Source organism: Hylobates moloch, unplaced genomic scaffold (genome assembly GCF_009828535.3).
Source record: "Hylobates moloch isolate HMO894 unplaced genomic scaffold, HMol_V3 SCAFFOLD_15, whole genome shotgun sequence".
NCBI lineage: Eukaryota > Metazoa > Chordata > Mammalia > Primates > Hylobatidae > Hylobates > Hylobates moloch.
This window is the reverse complement of record NW_026652290.1, coordinates 46686985-46704416: the sequence shown is the minus strand read 5'-3', so window position 1 is coordinate 46704416 and position 17432 is coordinate 46686985. Positions and strand designations below refer to the sequence as shown.

At 42.2% G+C, this 17432-nt stretch overlaps 1 protein-coding gene across 3 annotated transcripts in view; it reads right to left on the bottom strand.

Annotated features, from left to right (window-relative positions):
* MRPS5 (mitochondrial ribosomal protein S5) overlaps positions 1 to 15981 on the bottom strand; it is a 40999-nt gene extending 25018 nt beyond the window's left edge. Inside the window, exons 1-5 of one of the 3 annotated variants that reach the window (XM_032176460.2) lie at positions 15428 to 15981; positions 11848 to 11928; positions 8307 to 8444; positions 2869 to 2994; positions 1138 to 1371 (exon numbers count right to left, since the gene is read on the bottom strand). In XM_032176460.2, the coding sequence (XP_032032351.1) occupies positions 1138 to 1371; positions 2869 to 2994; positions 8307 to 8444; positions 11848 to 11928; positions 15428 to 15470 (622 nt within the window). In that variant the 5' untranslated portion in view covers positions 15471 to 15981. Of the gene's footprint in view, positions 1 to 1137; positions 1372 to 2868; positions 2995 to 8306; positions 8445 to 11847; positions 11929 to 15427 lie in introns of those variants that run through there. The other 2 variants (XM_032176459.2, XM_032176462.2) reach the window with 2 other exon arrangements.
* Positions 15982 to 17432: the final 1451 nt, after the last annotated feature.

The following is a 17432-nucleotide window of genomic DNA, read 5'->3' as shown; positions in this document are numbered from 1 at the left end:
TTACAAGCGTGAGCCACTGCGCCCAGCCACGTTCTTTTATTTTTTAAACATTTTTATCAAGACAATTTCAATCAAACAAAAATAGAACAGCAGAAAGCTTATATATATATATATCAGCTTCAACACGCATCAGCTCACAGCCAATCTTCTTTCCTCTAAACTCTGCTCAACTCTCACTCCATTGGATAATTTTGAAGCCAGTTTCAGATACTCTACCTTTTCATAAAGAAATAATCTGGAGGCCATAATCATCAATGTCCCCATCTCACTCTCCGCAGATGATTCCACCTCTTCCTTACAGACCAACAGCGGCCACATCACGCAACACCCCCACCTACCTTTCCACTACAACCCCACAGGCTCACCTGACTCTGTGCCCTGCCCTTCCTTCTGTGAGCAAGTGAAGCCACTTCTCCAGACTCTGGATCTGGGCTGTCATTAGGGACTTGGTTCATGGATTTTGTTCTCTCCCTTCCATACCTTCATCCTCCTGACTGAAGCATTTTGATCAGTTCTAAGCATGGTCTTTGGAATCTCTCCCCTCCAGTTTCAACCTCTCCCCTCCTCTTTAAGCCAAACTTCTTAAGAAAGCAGCGAAACTCTTACCTATTTCCTCTTCTCCCACTCATTGACAAGAACACATCTCTTGGATGATTCTTACTGCTTTACATACTCAAGGAGGGCGGGGGGAAACTTTGTTTTCAAATTTGGCCTAAGTATTTTCAATTTTTGCTTCATTTGTGCTTTTTTAGGCTTAACATGACAACTATCTGCTTTGCAGATTTCTAGTACAGAAACAGCATTCCCAAGTCATGCTGCTCCACAGGTGTCCCTGTGGCCACCTGTGTTTTGGAAACAGTGTATCCTACAGGCCACTCCTGTAGGTCCACAGTGCACATCCCCACATTTAAGGATCTGAAAACACCAGGAACCCAGTGCTTTCTATCCTGTTAGTGGAATACTTCTGCACTCCACAAAATACAGTTGGGATATTGATGTGATATGTTATTTCAAAGATGTTCAAATCTTTTTTGGAAAAAGATAGTATAAACAGACAAGTAATAACACCATTTCAAGGAAATTCTAAACTACAAGTACTCTCTGTCACAAAGGCAAACAAAACCAGGAGTCTGCTACCTCCATTGGGACCAGGGTCAGGGGGGCCAAGACTGATGCCTCCCCATGAGTTTCCACTCCATCCTCGCTCCCGTGTAACCTTCATCTTCCTCTTTCGGTCCCACTCTTCTCTCTGCTGGATCATGTCTGCCTCCACCTTCTCCTGCTCTTCCTTGCTTCTTTGGGCAATGGTCTGCACTGCTCCATTTTTCATAAGAGGGACATTCAGTCCAGGCCATAGAAAACCATAACGCCCTGAAGATTTAAAAATATAAATAGTAATTTTTTAAAGTACTCATTTTTCAAGTGTTGAAATGTCAGGCAATGCATGTACAGATAATGATGACACACTGTTCACTGGAGCTTGAGCTAACATTATGAACTTGGTAGGTCACTTGGCACAATCAAAATTTTAAATATACTTCATGGTATTACCTAGAGAAACACTCACATACAGGTACAGGGCATATGGATGCTTGGACAACGACGTCCACTGAAACATTATTTGCAAAGGCAAGAAATGCAACTAATACAAATGTCCAGCAATTATGGACTGGTTAAATGAACCACAGCATCTCCAGCATAGGAAACACTCTGCACTAAATCAAAAGAACAAGGTAACTCTCTAGGTTCTGATGTGGAATGATTTCCAAGACCTATTATTGAGTGAAAAAAGTAAACTGTAAGACAGCATGTACCATGTGATATAATCTAAATTTTTTTTAAAAAAGAAGGTATTTATTTCTTTTCAGATATTTATGTATAAATTAATAACAATTTAATACATAATACCTTTTGTATTAATCTTTTTAGGTATTTATGCATAAATACCTAAAATTTAATACATAAATACCTTTTTAAGCATTTATGTATTAAAAAACTGAAGGAAACACACCAACATGAGGCCAGCGGTTTCCTTGAGGGAGACAATAGGATTGAAGAAGGTAGAAGAAGCATCCGGGGGACTTCAGGTTTCTCTATAAGCTTTACATTTTTTACTGAGAAAGTATACATACATGATTCTTATAATTTAAAAAAAAGTGTTAATAAGATATAAGTAATAAAGAAAAACATCCAAGTAGACATGCGATGCTGGAAGTGTGGTGCCAGGTGTTTTCTTTATCCCTGAAGGCCATTACTATCAAAGATGGTTTGTCAGCAAGCACAGTACAAGACGGGCTGAGTGAAGTACACTACACTATTTTTACTCTTCCAAAAGCATGAGTATAAACAATCATGTGTTCTAGGTGTCAACAAACTAAGGCCCACAGGCCAATTCAGTTCGTGACTTGTTTTTGTAAAGGAAATTGTACTGGAACATAGCGATGCCTATTCAACTATGTGTTATCCGTGGCTGTTTCTGTGCTACAACAGCAGAGTTGAGCAGTTGCAAAACAGACTATGTAACTCACAAAGCCAAAAACATTTACTATCTTCCCTTTGCAGGGAATGTTCGCCAACTCTCCATTTAGTCTCTATTTTATCACTAATTATAACCTCTTTGAGGGCAGGCACTATTATAGGAGATGACACCTAGGGACATTTAATGCTTGCTGAATGAGTAAATCCATTTCTATGGGATTTTCCTCCCCCAGAATCCTGGGGCAATGAGTAAGTCAACTGGTTGAATTCTAAAACCATAGATCATAGTGCCCTTCATGAGAAATGTTTTGATGCTTCTAGTTTGTAAAATATCTATAAAATCTGGGGTAAGAAACTTAAAAAGCACTTCAGCTATTTTTATAAGTTTACCTTCACCAATGATCTGACCCCTGTTCAGATCCTTTCTTCTCTTCTTTTTAGTTCTTTTGCCTCTTCCTTTTCTTGCTCCAGCACCAGTCTCTGCTAAAGCGCCTTTCCACAGCTCATCTGCAGTCACTGTAACGAAACAGGGTTTCTTTTCTTAATTCTGTAGTTTTCAAGCAATGGTCTATGATCTCCTATTGAATAAAAGAAGTGGAAGTCAGCTTACAGCTTTACCCATGCATCGCCGAGGTAATGAAAGCAAAATTAAATCATTCTTTGCACACATCAGACGGTTACATTTTGAAAGCCCAAGAAGAGACAATTCTATTACTTTCCTCCACAAAACTCTCGCTAAATATTTTATTTTTCCCTCTAACTGCTTAAAAGCCAGCATTCAAATCTCAGTTACTTACCAATAGGTTCGTTTCCCTGACATTTTATCAACCATGGTATAGGTGTCTTCCCTGTCGTCTTGCCTCCATTTATAACCACTAAGATAACTAATAACTATCCTTCCTAAGTTTTCTAGTCCAAACAAGAATCAACATTTCAATCTGAACCCATAAATCTGGAACACAATCTATGGTTATAAAACCAACTGTTGGCCAGGTACAGTGGCTCATTCCTGTAATCCCAGAACTGTGGGAGACCGAGGCAGGAGGATCACTTGAGGCCAGAGCTGGAGGCCAGACTGGACAACATAGTGAGATCCCATCTCTACTAAAACTTCAAATAGGCCGGGCGCGGTGGCTCACGCTTGTAATCCCAGCACTTTGGGAGGCCGAGGCGGGCGGATCACGAGGTCAGGAGATCGAGACCAGGGTGAAACCCCGTCTCTACTAAAAATACAAAAAATTAGCCGGGCGTGGTGGCGGGCGCCTGTAGTCCCAGCTACTCGGAGAGGCTGAGGCAGGAGAATGGCGTGAACCCGGGAGGCGGAGCTTGCAGTGAGCCGAGATTGCGCCACTGCACTCCAGCCTGGGCGACCGAGCGAGACTCCGTCTCAAAAAAAAAAAAAAAAAAAAAAAAAAAACAAAAAAACTTCAAATATTAGCCAGGTGTGGTGGCATGTGCGCATGGTCCCAGCTACTAGGGAGGCTGAGGTGGGAGGGTCGCTTGACCCCAGGAGTTTGAGATTACTACAATCATGCCACTGCACTCCAGCCTTGGGGACAGAGTGAGACCTTACCTTCAAAAAAATAACTGTTCCATTACCAATTTCTTTAATAAAGAATCGGAACCACAAAATGTTGTAACAGTAAAAAATCTAAGACACATTTATATCTATATAACTGAAATACTAAACAAATTCTAGAAGATAAATGAGTACCTTCATTCTCTTATGAATGCTTAGAGTTTAAAACTTCTACCTACTTGCTTCCTGCAAGGTCTTACACTGATCCTCCAGGTAGGTAACACGAAAAATGAAAAATATTTTAGGTTTATAATCCTTTTAAATGCTTTATATCTGTATAGCATCCAATTTTTCAAAAACACACATATATCACAGCTGGTCTTTGTAAGTGAGGCTCAGGGAAGTGATATTCCACACCACATGTTGTTTTGGACATCCCTGATCAGAACAAAGGATTCAGCTCAACTTTAAGCCAACTCTAATTCACTTTAAAAGACCACAGGCTCAAAATAAAAGTACCAACCTCCAACCAAACTCTCACTAAGGATTTGATTTTTCTCCCTAAGTGCTAAAAAATGGTGGTACCTATAAATGCCATGGAAAACTTGAAAGTTCACTTGTAATGGAGGCATACTAAGAGGCCAATCAGAGTTTTCTTTCACTTAGAATCAGAACTCATAAATCACTCCTTAAGATTAAAACAGACTCAATTTTAAAAAGAACTTGACATTGAGACAAAAATGTAAAAAGACTGAATTAAGAGTTTAGCTCTTTTATATATATAATAGTAAGAGGAAAATAAAATATCTAACTATATTTGAAAAAGACAGCAAGTCATTAGTCAATCTTTGAATGCCATTATGCTATTAAAAATGTTTTAATCCTTTTTCAAATTATAAAAGTTATTTTTAAAAATCTGGAAAATACAGAATGCAAAAATAATCATAATCCCATTATCACTGTTAGATAAGAATGTATATTCTGCCTTTTTCTTTATGCATGCATACATAGTATATATTTAAGCAGAATTATACCATATGCACATTTGTATCCTGTTTTTATTTAATATTACATTGTGAGTCTTTTCCTATATTCTTAAATATTATTCATCAACATAATTTTGTAATGGCTGCAAGGTGAATTAAGTACTTTTAATAGAGATTTTACTATTTTTACCTCAGGTCTAAGATTCTAAATAACCTAAAAGGCTAGTTACAACACATCTACTATCATTTCAATTCTTTCTGTCATTTTTCCAGAAGGGTGCAGTCAGGTTAATATATACACCTATTAACTATCATAGTTATAAAAGATTAAGTTCATGTTTTGTTTTTTTTTTTGGAGACGGAGTCTCACTCTTTTCACCCAGGATGAAGTGCAATGGCACGATCTCGGCTCACTGCAACCTCCGCCTCCCGGGTTCAAGAGATTCTCCTGCCTCAGCTTCCCGAGTAGCTGGGATTACAGGTGCCCACCACCACGCCCAGCTAATTTTTATATTTTTAGTAGAGACGGGGTTTCACCATATTGGTCAGACTGGTCTCCAACTCCTGACCCCAGGTGACCCGTCCACCTCAGCCTCCCAAAGTGCTAGGATTACAGGCATGAGTCACTGCACCCGGTCTCATGATACACACACACACACACACACACACACACACACAAATCCACTGTAGTGTCTAATCTTATACACGGAGTTATTTCCCTCTTAATCATGCTAAGTAACACAGATTGCTAATTTGAATCAAAGGGATTTAAACAGTGGATCGTCTACAGAAAACAGGTTTACAAGTACAAGATTCAATATTCATAGGAAATCATTTTTGAAAAAGTGTGTCCTTCTATTTCTTGGAGATTCAGAAATCAAAGACTATTTCCTGAAAACTAGCCCCATGCTAGTTTCAACTGAGTTGGCCCCTCTGGAGCAAATCTTACTGTGACTTGGAGCCATAAACCCACAAAAGTACTGAGTCAGGCCAGGTGCAGTGGCTCACACCTGTAATCCCAGCACCTTGGGAGGCCGAGACGGGCGGATCACAAGGTCAGGAGATCGAGACCATCCTGGCTAACACGGTGAAACCCCGTCCCTATTAAAAATACAAAAAAATTAGCCAGGTGTGGTGGTGGGTGCCTACAGTCCCAGCTACTCGGGAGGCTGAGGCAGAAGAATGCCATGAACCCAGGAGGTGGAGCTTGCAGTGAGCCGAGATTGTGCCACTGCACTCCAGCCTGGGTGACGGAGGGAGACTTCATCTCAAAAAAAAAAGAAAAAAAAAAAAAAAGTACTGAGTCATGTCACTGAGGAAGAAGAGGAAGAACACCAGTGAATGAAGAGAGTCTGAGGCAGGGGTGGGACAACCGTGAAGGATGAGGTCTTGGAGAGTAAGGCCACCTCTAGAACAAGGCTTTTTAGAACAGGGAAAAGGCTGTTAAAAAATAAAAATTCCCGGCCAGGTGCAGTGGCTCACACCTGTAATCCCAGTACTTTGGGAGGCCGAGGCAGGTGGATCACAAGGTCAGAAGATCAAGACCATCCTGGCTAGCACGGTGAAACCCCGTCTCTACTAAAAATACAAAAGATTAGCTGGGCGTGGTAGCACGCGCCTATAGTCCCAGCTACTCAGGAGGCTAAGGCAGGAGAATCACTTGAACCCAGGGGGCGGAGGTTGCAGTGAGCCGAGATCACGCCACTGCATTCCAGCCTGGGCAACAAGAGCAAGACTCTGTCTCAAAAATAAATAAGTAAATAAAAATAAATAAAAATTCCCAAGGCTTGTAAATTTGATATACTCACTAAAGTACAAAGTCAACTCAGAAAAAACTGGGGCTATGGATACCAAGAGGAGAGACTAATGGCCCCAACTCTATCCATCTCTCTTTTCTCTGTACTGGAATCTGTAGTTGCAACTAAGCCTGTGTTGCTTAATCCTCCACCAAGTCTTTTCTGTGTTGTTGCTACACAAATGACCTAGTTACTAGGAGACTTCCAAATTAAAGTGAGTTGTATCCATACAATGAAATACTCTATGGTCATAACGTCGCACTGCAGAAGTCCATGGAAAAATGCAATATATTACATTAAAAAAAGCAGAAGGCCAGGTGTGGTGGCTCACGCCTGTAATCCCAGCACTTTGGGAGGCTGAGGCAGGTGGATCACAAGGTCAAGAGATCGAGACCATCGTGGCCAACATGGTGAAACCCTGTATCTACTAAAAATACAAGTATTAGCTGGGTGTGGTGGCACACACCTGTAGTCCCAGCTACTCAGGAGGCTGAGGCAGGAGAATCGCTCGAGCCCAGGAGGCGGAGGTTGCGGTGAGCCGAGATCGCACTACTGTACTCCGGCCTGGTGACAGAGCGAAACTCCATCTCCATCCCCCACCAAAAAAAAAAAAAAAAAAAAGGCAGCAAACTCATTATTTCATAGTAGGAATACAGGTGATTATCTCTTTTTTATTTTCTGTATTTACCAAATATTCCAAACTAATCGTGAATTGCCTTTATAATCCTAATTTTTTTTTTCTTTTGGAGAAGGAGTCTCGCTCTGTCACCCAGGCTGGAGTGCAGTGGCACGATCTCAGCTCACTGCAAGCTCTGCCTCCTGGGTTCACGCCATTCTCCTGCCTCAGCCTCCCAAGTAGCTGGGACTGCCTGGGACTACAGGCGCCCACCACCATGCCTAGCTAATCTTGTTTTTGTATTTTTAGTAGAGACGGGGTTTCACAGTGTTAGCCAGGATGGTCTTGATCTCTTGACCTTGTGATCCACCCACCTCGGCCTCCCAAAGTGCTGAGATTACAGGGGTGAGCCACCGCGCCCAGCCAATCCTAATTTCTTTTAATCTGCCTAATGCTGAGTTTTAAATTCAATCCCCATTTATTACCTGACAAGCTGGTCTCAGTTCAGATTAGACTCCTTTAAATGCTATCACAAATAAGAGTAGTGTTAGTGAACAATATCTCCTTACAATTAATTTTTTCCAATTAGATGTCCTATCTCCTCAACTAAGGCACGAATGAAAACATGAGTATATTCTTGGTGTGAATCTAAGTCAGCAAGAGATATGGGCCATGATTCAAGGCCTCAGGTGCCCCAAACGAGGGGACTAAAGCAAACTAGTACTCCCCAGAATACAACTGGTAGCATGTGAGATAATTCTAGGACGTACATCAAGGAACATTTTCATTTTAACAGTACATTGTAAACTAATCACTAAAATCTTAATTCATGTAAAAAAGAAGAAAAATTCAGATACAAGAAATCCTTTTCTTGTTTCAAGAAACAGGAAGTTTGTGGCCATTCTACATACATTTAGTGAAGAAACTATATGGTCTATACTGCTGGCTCATCAGGTGACTGGGAGAAGAAATACAGCATTGTGTCTGCAGTGCACGGCTCAAGCTGGCGTCGGGATGGGTGTCTCTGGTTCCCAGTGGTGATAAATGGCCTGTAGGCAAATGGGTTAAACTTTGAGTTAGATGTTTTGCAGCTGTGGAAAAACACTGCTAGCATCAAATAATCATTACTAACAAAAATAAGCCACTAAAATCCTGAACTTTTAAGAATCAGATTTGTAGGACAGTCTTTCTTTTAAAAATAAAACTTTTGAACAATAACAACCTAAATGCCCAGCCTAGTTGAGAAAGGTATAGTTCATCCGCACAATGGGGGCACCTGGGTAAAGAAGTAAATTTGTCCATACTGCGGTTTCAGCACTGCATCGGTTTCAGCACTGCATCGCTAACCTAGGTCAGCAGTCTACTCTGGGCAATTGGCGCCCTCTGCTGTAAACAGCCAGCAACATATTGCTGTGGAAAGACCTGCAACTAGCCAGGTCAGAAGAACAAGGTGCAGGAGAGCATGTACACTATCCTACTCTTCATGTTAAAAAACAAGGAGCGGGTGTGAATGCATTTCATAGACTAACCCAGAAGTATGTAAGAACCTGGAAACAACGGTTGCCTCTGGGGAAGAAATCTGATACATTTAAAACTGGGTATGAGGGACTCGCTTTTTGTATTTTTTGGAATTGTTATCATCAAGCGCACATACTACTTAAAAAGTTTTTAAACATCCATGTCTTAGAGGCAGCATCTAATCAATTCATGGAGGGTAAAGTCCTGTGAGGAAGAGGGGAGGGTGAGAATTGGTGGATGTGAAGAAATGGGAACACTGCTAACAAAAACAGTGTACACACTCTTAAACTTTGCATTTCAATAGAGAAACTAGTGACTCCAAGAGAAGTGATGAAGGGAATTAAAACAACCCTTGAGGAAAAAAAAAAAAAGATTATTTAAGAATATTAGGCTTGAAAAATAGAAAACCAAACAGTGACAACAACAGCTATTTTCAAGTCTATGTGAAGTTATGAAGATGGTAACAGCTGCTTTATGGCCACAGAGGGCCATAGACCAGCAATGATCTTACGTGGCAATAACAAGTAGTATTAAATGGTTACAGTAGGCTATCAAAATATCTCTATTGCATATAGACACTGAAAAATAAAGGACTAATCTCCTTTTAATTAAATTAGATGATCTTTAAAATCATTTAAATATCTAATTTAATTAAAAGGAGGCTACTCCTCTTTTAATTAATTTAAATGATCTAATTAAATTAGATTATTTAATCCAATCCTTTCATTTTTCAAAATAAACTTAGGCCTATGAGGTTAGGGACTTGCCAAAAGTCACAAGACTAGTTAGTAGGTGGGATTTAAACACTAATTCTAATTCCAGATGAGTTACTCAACTGCACAGAGGCAGACAGATGACACACTGAGTTCCCTCTTAGCTCACTTAATGAATTAGTCAACAAAAAGTAGATAGGAAATACTGGCTTTTCATTTTTAAACTCAGGACTTCATCATTCTAAATTCCATCATGCAGCATACACTTTAGCTTTAGCTTTTCTTGTATGCTCCTTTTTTTTTTTTTTTTTTTTTTTGAGACGGAGTTCTGCTCTTGTCACCCAGGCTGGACTGCAGTGGCGCAATGTCAGCTCACTGCAGCCTCCACCTCCCAGGTTCAAGGGATTCTCCTGCCTCAGCCTCCCAAGTAGCTGGGATTACAGGTGCCCGCCACCACACCCAGCTAATTTTTGTATTTTTAGTAGAGACAGGGTTTCACCATGTTGGCCAGGCTGGTCTCAAACTCCTGACCTCGTGATCCACCCGCCTCGGCCTCCCAAAGTGCTGGATTACAGCCATAAGCCATCGCGCCTGGCCAGCTCTTTAATTTTCAACAAAATATCTTATTTAATATTAAGTTACTTATAATACTAAATAAGATATTTAATCTTGTACTGTTTAGTATTGCAATCTCTGATATACTTCAAAAAGTGTAAAATCATTACTAATAAATTTAGAATTCTTTAACTTTTTTTGAAAGCCTGAAATACTTCTCCTATCTAATAATGTACCTTAAAAGGTCCAACTGTCAAAAGCAGAAAGAAATTGACTTTAGAGTTGAGAAACAGTCACTTAAAATACACTGTTATAACTGACTTTGTTTAAAATGTGTTATAATTTTTATAACAGGAGATGGCATCAGCTTATGCTAAATTACTCAGTTACAGATTATCAATGATCAATTATCAGTTTTGGTTTTGTTGTTATTCTCTGAATTATTATTAATTTCAGACCATGAAGTCCCCATCTCAGGAAACAATTGCCCTGGGATCCAAAATGGGCCAAGTCCAAAAAGCACCCTCATGTGGGTCAAGTCAAAGACACGCAGAGTCCTTTGGGAGGCCAAGGCGGGTGGCTCACTTGAGGTCAGGAGTTCGAGGCCAGCCTGGCCAACATGGTGAAACCCTGACTCTACTAAAAATACAAAAATTAGCTAGGTGTGGTGGCGCATGCCTGTAATGCCTATAATCCGAGCACTTTGGGAAGCTGATGAGGGCAGATCACTTGAGGTCAGGAGTTCGAGACCAGCCTAGCCAACATATTGAAACCCCGTCTCTACTACAAATACAAAAATTAGCTGGGTGTGGTGGCACATGCCTGTAGTCCCAGCTACTCGGGAGGCTGAGGCAGGCGAATCGCTTGAACCCAGGAGGCGGAGCTGCAGTGAGCCAAGATCAAGCTATTGCACTCCAGCCTGGGCAACAGAGCAAGACTCCATCTCAAAAAGAAAAAAAAAAAAAAAAAAAAAAAGAAACACAGTCTGACCTCGAGGAGGGTTTTGTTTCAGCATTTACGGTTTTCACCATGATGAACTTCTTCCTCCTAATTTAAATCTCATCTATTAAATCAAACCAGCTGATCAATGATATGTTTGAGAGATTTTAGAAAATTATTGCTATTTGACCAATCTATTGCAGCATTTAGAAAAATACTGTAATAGGTACTAAGGAAACTGTTGTAGGAAAAAGAAAATGTAATGATAGAATTCTACCTAACTCAGCTGTAAATACGTACACAAACTTAATAAAAACACTGACCAGAGATTCATCAAAATTGTGCTCATAACTATGCTGGAGAAGGCAGGGACAATGAAGAGTTAAATTTTCAATTAACATAACAATTGATAAATTGAAAATTTAACTCTTCATTGTCCCTGCTCTAAGCCTAATACACAGAAACTACCCTGTAATTGTTATTTAGTTACTATTTTGTAAAGCCTTGAACTATAACAATTGCAATCATAAGAAATCTGAAAATACTCTTCAGATCCTATGTAACTGCATTATAAAGAATGTGATTATTGCAGTAAGACTAACCAGGCTAAAAAATGAAAAAAGAAAGAAAAGAAAAAAGCAGGTGATTACTTATATTTTTTAAAACTACAGAAACTACTCTGACATTAGATCTTATGAGAAAAGGTAGTAGCATTAATGAATCTCACCACTGCTGAGAACACTCTTCCAGGCCAAAATGGAAGCTGCTGGTAAGGTGTTTAGGGAACGCTGCCTCCCCAATAAATGACCTGCAAATTGGAAAAAAAAAAAAAATTTAAGATACATTTCCATGTGAAAAGGAACATTTTAAACAGTAACACCCACAAAATATATCTATAGAATAAAGAACCAAGAGAAGGGAATAAGTAATTTCTGGGCTCCAGGACAACTTGTCAAGTAGCTGACATCATACCTCATCTTCTCCCTTCACCCTCACATTCAACCAGTTACCAAGCCCTTCAGTCTCCTCAAAAATCAATCCACCTGCCAGCTGTACCTTTTCCTGTGGCCTCAATGCCCCTTCTTTGCTCAAGCCTCATCACCACTCAGCCACAGAGTAACAAGTTTCCTAGCAGGTTTCCCACTTTCAATCTCTCCCCCTCTGCTTCATGGCTTTTCTAAAATAACAGGTCTGGTCACTTCACAGCTCTGATAGATTATTCTCTGGCTCCCTACTACCTTCAGAACAAAGTCAAAACTCCTCAGCATGGCCTACAGGCCTGCCACATGGCCCCAAGCTTCCACACCAGCCTGCTGCCCCATCTTTCTCTCCTCCACCTTCCCTCTGGCCATGCCAGACTTGTAGTCAGTCTTGAACCTACTGTGCTCTCGCATACTTCTGTGTCTCTGAAAGGTTCTGTTTGTCTGAAACATCACCTCTTAGTGAAGCCTCCCTGATCCTACAATGTTCCCCCTTCCCTCTGGAACCCCCGCAGCACCATGCTGACTGTACTGTGTACCCCCTCACACAGTGTGGTACTCCAGAACAGGCTCTGACACAGCATTTATGGGCAAGTGATTTTTGACAAGGGTGTCAAGACCATTCAATGAGGAAAGAATCATGTTTTCAACAAGTGGTGCTGGGACAACTGGATATCAACACGTAAAAGAATGAAGTTGGCACCCTACCTCACACCATATATAAAAATTAATTCAAAATGGACCAAAGACTTATAGGTAAGAGCTAAAATAATGAAACTTAGAAGAAAACATAGGGATAAATCACCATGACCTTGGATTTTGCAATGGCTTCTTAGATGAGACACCAAAAGCACAGTAACAAAAAGAAAAAAATAGATAAATGAGACTTCATCAAAATTTAAAACTTGTGGCTTCAAAAATACTATCAAGAAAGTGAAAAGACACACAGAATGGGACAAAAATTTTGCAAATCATAGATCTGATATAAGGGTCTTGTACCTAAAAAACATAAAGAACACCTACAATTCAACAATAAAAAGACAACCCAATATAAAAGTGGGCAAAATATTTGAATAGCTATTTCTTAAAAATATATATATATACACAAATGGCCATTAGCACATGATAATATGCTTCTTATTCATGAGGGAAACGCAAATCAAAACCACAAACTGATACCACTTCACATCCACTGGGCTGGCCAGGTAAGGAGGCTCATGCCTGTAATCTCAGCACTTTGGGAAATTGAGGTGAGAGGACTGCTTGAGCCCAGGACTTCAAAACCAGCCTGGTCAACATTGCGAGACCCTGTCTCTACAATTTTTTTTTTTTTTTTAAATTAGCCAGGCATGATGTCACACACCTGTAGTTCCAACTACACAGGAGGCTGAAGTGGGAGAGTCACCCGAGCCCAGAAGGTTGAGGCTGCAGTGAGCTGCAACTGTGCCACTGCACTTCTACCTGGGCAATGGGACAAGACCTTGTCTCAAAAAAAAAACAAAAACCCACATCCACTAAGATGGCTATAGTCAAAAAGACAGACATTAAGTGCTGGCAAGGAAGTAGAGAAATTGGAAGCCTCATATACTGCTGGTGGGAATGTAAAATGGTGCAGCTTTGGAAAACGGTTTGGCAGTTCCTTGACACCTAAACATACAAGTCACATGTATGGCTCACACCTATAATCCCAGCACTTTGGGAGGCCAAGGCGGGAGGACTGCCTGTGCCCGGGAGTTAGAGACCAGCCTCGGCAACATAGTGAGACCCACTCTACAAAAAATAAAGAAAAACTAGCCGGGCATGGTGGCATGCACCTGTAGTCCCAACCACTCGGGTGGCTGAGGTGGGAGGATGGATTAAGCCCAGGAGATGGAGGCTGCAGTGAGCCGTGATCGTGCCAATGCACTCCTGCCAGGGCGACAGAAGGGGGTTAAAAAAGAAACATTAAACACAGTTTCCATATGACCTAGCAATTACAATCCTAAGTATATACCCAACAGAAATAAAAATATACTTACAAAAACATTGCACACAAATGTTTCTAGCAAAATAGGCCTAACAGCCAAAAGGTGGAAACAACCCAAATGTTCAAACGATGAGCAAATAAACAAAATGTGGTATTCATACAATAGAATATTATTCAGCCATAAAGGATGAAGTGCTGGTACATGCTACAAGGATGAACCTTTACAACATTATGCTAAATGAAAGAAGCCAATCACAAAAGACTACATATTACATGATTCTACTTATATGGAATGTCCAGAACAGGCAAGCTACAGAGAGAGAGAGAGGGAAAGTACATCAGTGGTTGTGCTGGAGGCCAATGGGAAGCTGGGAAGTGACAGCTTAAAGGTACAGGTTTTCTTTTTATAGTGATTATAATGTTCGCTGCATTGCTCTGGTGATATACTAAAAATCACTGAAATGTACACTTTAAACGGATTATTTGTATGGTATGTGAATTATGTCTCAACAAGGAAGCTGTTACCAAAAACAAAAAACAGGCTTTGGAGCCAGGTGATATGGGTGTAAAAACCTGATGTTCACCTAGCCTAACCTTAAGCAAGTTTCTGAATCTGTGTGCCTTAACTCCCTCATCTGTAAAATGGGAATAGCAGTATATACCTCATGAAGGCATTGCAAAGATAAGGTGAGAAAAATGAAGGAAAGCTACAACAGCTAGGAGCTATTTGAACAGGGCATTGAAAAAGCAGGAGACGGCCAGGCGCGGTGGCTCACACCTGTACTCCCAGCACTTTGGGAGGTCGAGGCGGGTGGATCACGAGGTCAGGAGTTCGAGACCAGCACGACCAACATGGTGAAACTCGGTCTCTACTAAAAATACAAAAATTAGCCAGGCGTGGTGGCAGACGCCTGTAATCCCAGCTACTCAGGAGGCTGAGGCAGGAGAATTGCTTGAACCCGGGAGGCGGAGGTTGCAGTGAGCCGAGATCGCGCCATTGCACTCCAGCTGGGGCGACAGAGTAAGACTGTCTCAAAAAACCAAAACCAAAAACAAAAAAACAAAGGAGGAGACGGAGACAACATGGACAAAAGAATGTTCAAGTCAGATTTTCTGCCAAATGACGTCAGGTCAAAGATTGCAGCTAAATGAGTTTTAAAATACACATATTCGGGCTTTAGTGGTCTTCAGATTTCGAAACTACAAACGGTGAATTGTGGACTTCCAGTAAAATTGAGCAAACAGAAAATGCAAAGTCAATCACGGAGCGTTTCCTAGAGATAAACGTTATGCTGGAGGACAAACCCACGCCAACATCAAATGAACCCGGGGGTCGCACGCGCCCCAAAGGCGATGCTTGCCAGTTTCCGCTCCTCTTCGCCAAGCACGCTCAAGCGGTTTCATGAACTGGGAAGAACCCTGAAGAACGACGTCCAGTTTCTCATTTTACAGACAAGAGCTCCGCGACGCAGGGAGAGGACGCCAGCAAGGTCACACAGCGGCTCCGGGGGAAAGTGGGGGCACGGCGTGAGGAGCCGGGGGCCGCCGCTTCTCGCTTCCCTCCGCCCCGGCTTCTGCAGGCCCCAGGCGAGCCCCCGGCTCCTGGCCCGCTCAGAGCCCCTGCTCCCGGCGTCTCAGCTCTCACCTGCCGTCCCGCTACACAGCACGGGGAGGCATCCCACAGCGCGCACCGCGGTCGCCATGCTGGAGCCCGAGCTGCGCCTCGGCCTCCGCCCACGGCAGCCTTGCCCACCGCCTACCGCGACTGCTCCTCGTCAAACGGCAAGCCTTGGGCCGCAGCGGAATTCCTGAGGCCCGAGTCCACGCAGCAGCGCAGGCTGGGGTGAGGGACTGTCCGGACGGGCCACGCGGCAGGCGGAGCCCGGCGCGGCCGCGGACAGCCCTGCGGGAGCCTCGCGTTAGGACCCGAGGGCGGGGGTTGGACTGGCGGCCGGGCGTGGGCGGGGCTAGCTCACGCCTGCAGCGCCGGAGAGAGGGCACGACCGGCCGGGTGAATTTGGCTGCTCGTGCACGGGCTCTGGAGGGGTACGCTGGCGGGGGACCCTCGGGCTTACCCGAGCTGGCACTGCGGATCCCTGCGAGGTTCATAGAAGCAGGGAAGGGGGCCAAGTGCAATGAGGATCCAAGGGATGAATAAGCGAGGAATGTAGAGAATGTGTTCATCCCCAACTCCAGTAAAGCTCTGAGTTTCATTAGATTAAGCACTTAAATGACCTGCATTTCACATACACTTGTGGATTCATACTGATTCTAACGTTTGGTCACACATGCATATGTCAGCCCTGGGCCATGGTTTTTTTATTGCCTCCATATCATCTACGCCTACTCAAGTGACCCACACACCTGCAACACAGAAGGACACAATGTTGTAAGAGGGTAGCCTGCTCAGAGAAACGTCTGGTTTTCGAGTCTAGAATAAGAATTTTCAAACATACAGAAGAGTAAAAATACTGACAAGCTAAAGATTATCAAGAGGAACACAGTTGTTTCATCTATTATTTTCCCATTTTCTTTGCTGAAATAGACAACTTATTTCACTCCAGGTTATTTTGATGCACACCATTTTCAACAGACCTTTTATATATTGAGTTAGCGAAATTAAGAGAAAAGAGATTGATTACACCTACGTGTAAAGCCAACTGCTTCAGCATAACTGGGAACATGGTAAGACCAGCTAATTCCATGAGCAAGGACCTACTGCCGCACTTCATTTGCTGTGGAGTGAGTTCCTAAGTCAGAGGCAACAGTGTGTGAAATAATTAAGTATTAAGTTCAAGGATAGTTGTTTTGGCAGACGCATTGTGGGCAGGAACAACAAATCCATATCCAAAGTGTCTATTCTAGTGAGAACAATTGCTGCCCTTCCATGGTCCAATGTAATCAACCTACGACCAGATAGCTGGCTGAGCCCCCAGGAGTGTTGCCATATCAGGAGCTGTAGCCAGATTGTCCCTGGCAAGTGAAAGTCCACGTTGACCCCATGTGTAACCTCCATCCCTAGCCCTTTATTCATGAGTCCATTTGGCTAGGTAAAGAGGCTGACTGACATCCACAAAATGGGTTATTCTATCTGCCTCATTAAAATCCTCTGTGGAGGTCGCCCTTTGATAAGCACTCATGTGGGAAATAATTATCTTCACATTCTGGGCTGAAGTTCATCCACATACCTGTTCCCTAGACCTCTTTGTCACCAACTTCCTAATTATGTTCCTCTCAAGTACTGACCATCCAGCCAAGCCATTAGCCACTGCTCATGAAAAAGTATAGATCTATACTTCTAACCAGGCAAAATGAACAACCCGGCACACTACTCTTAATCTTCTTCCCACTGGGAGGATTTCCCTT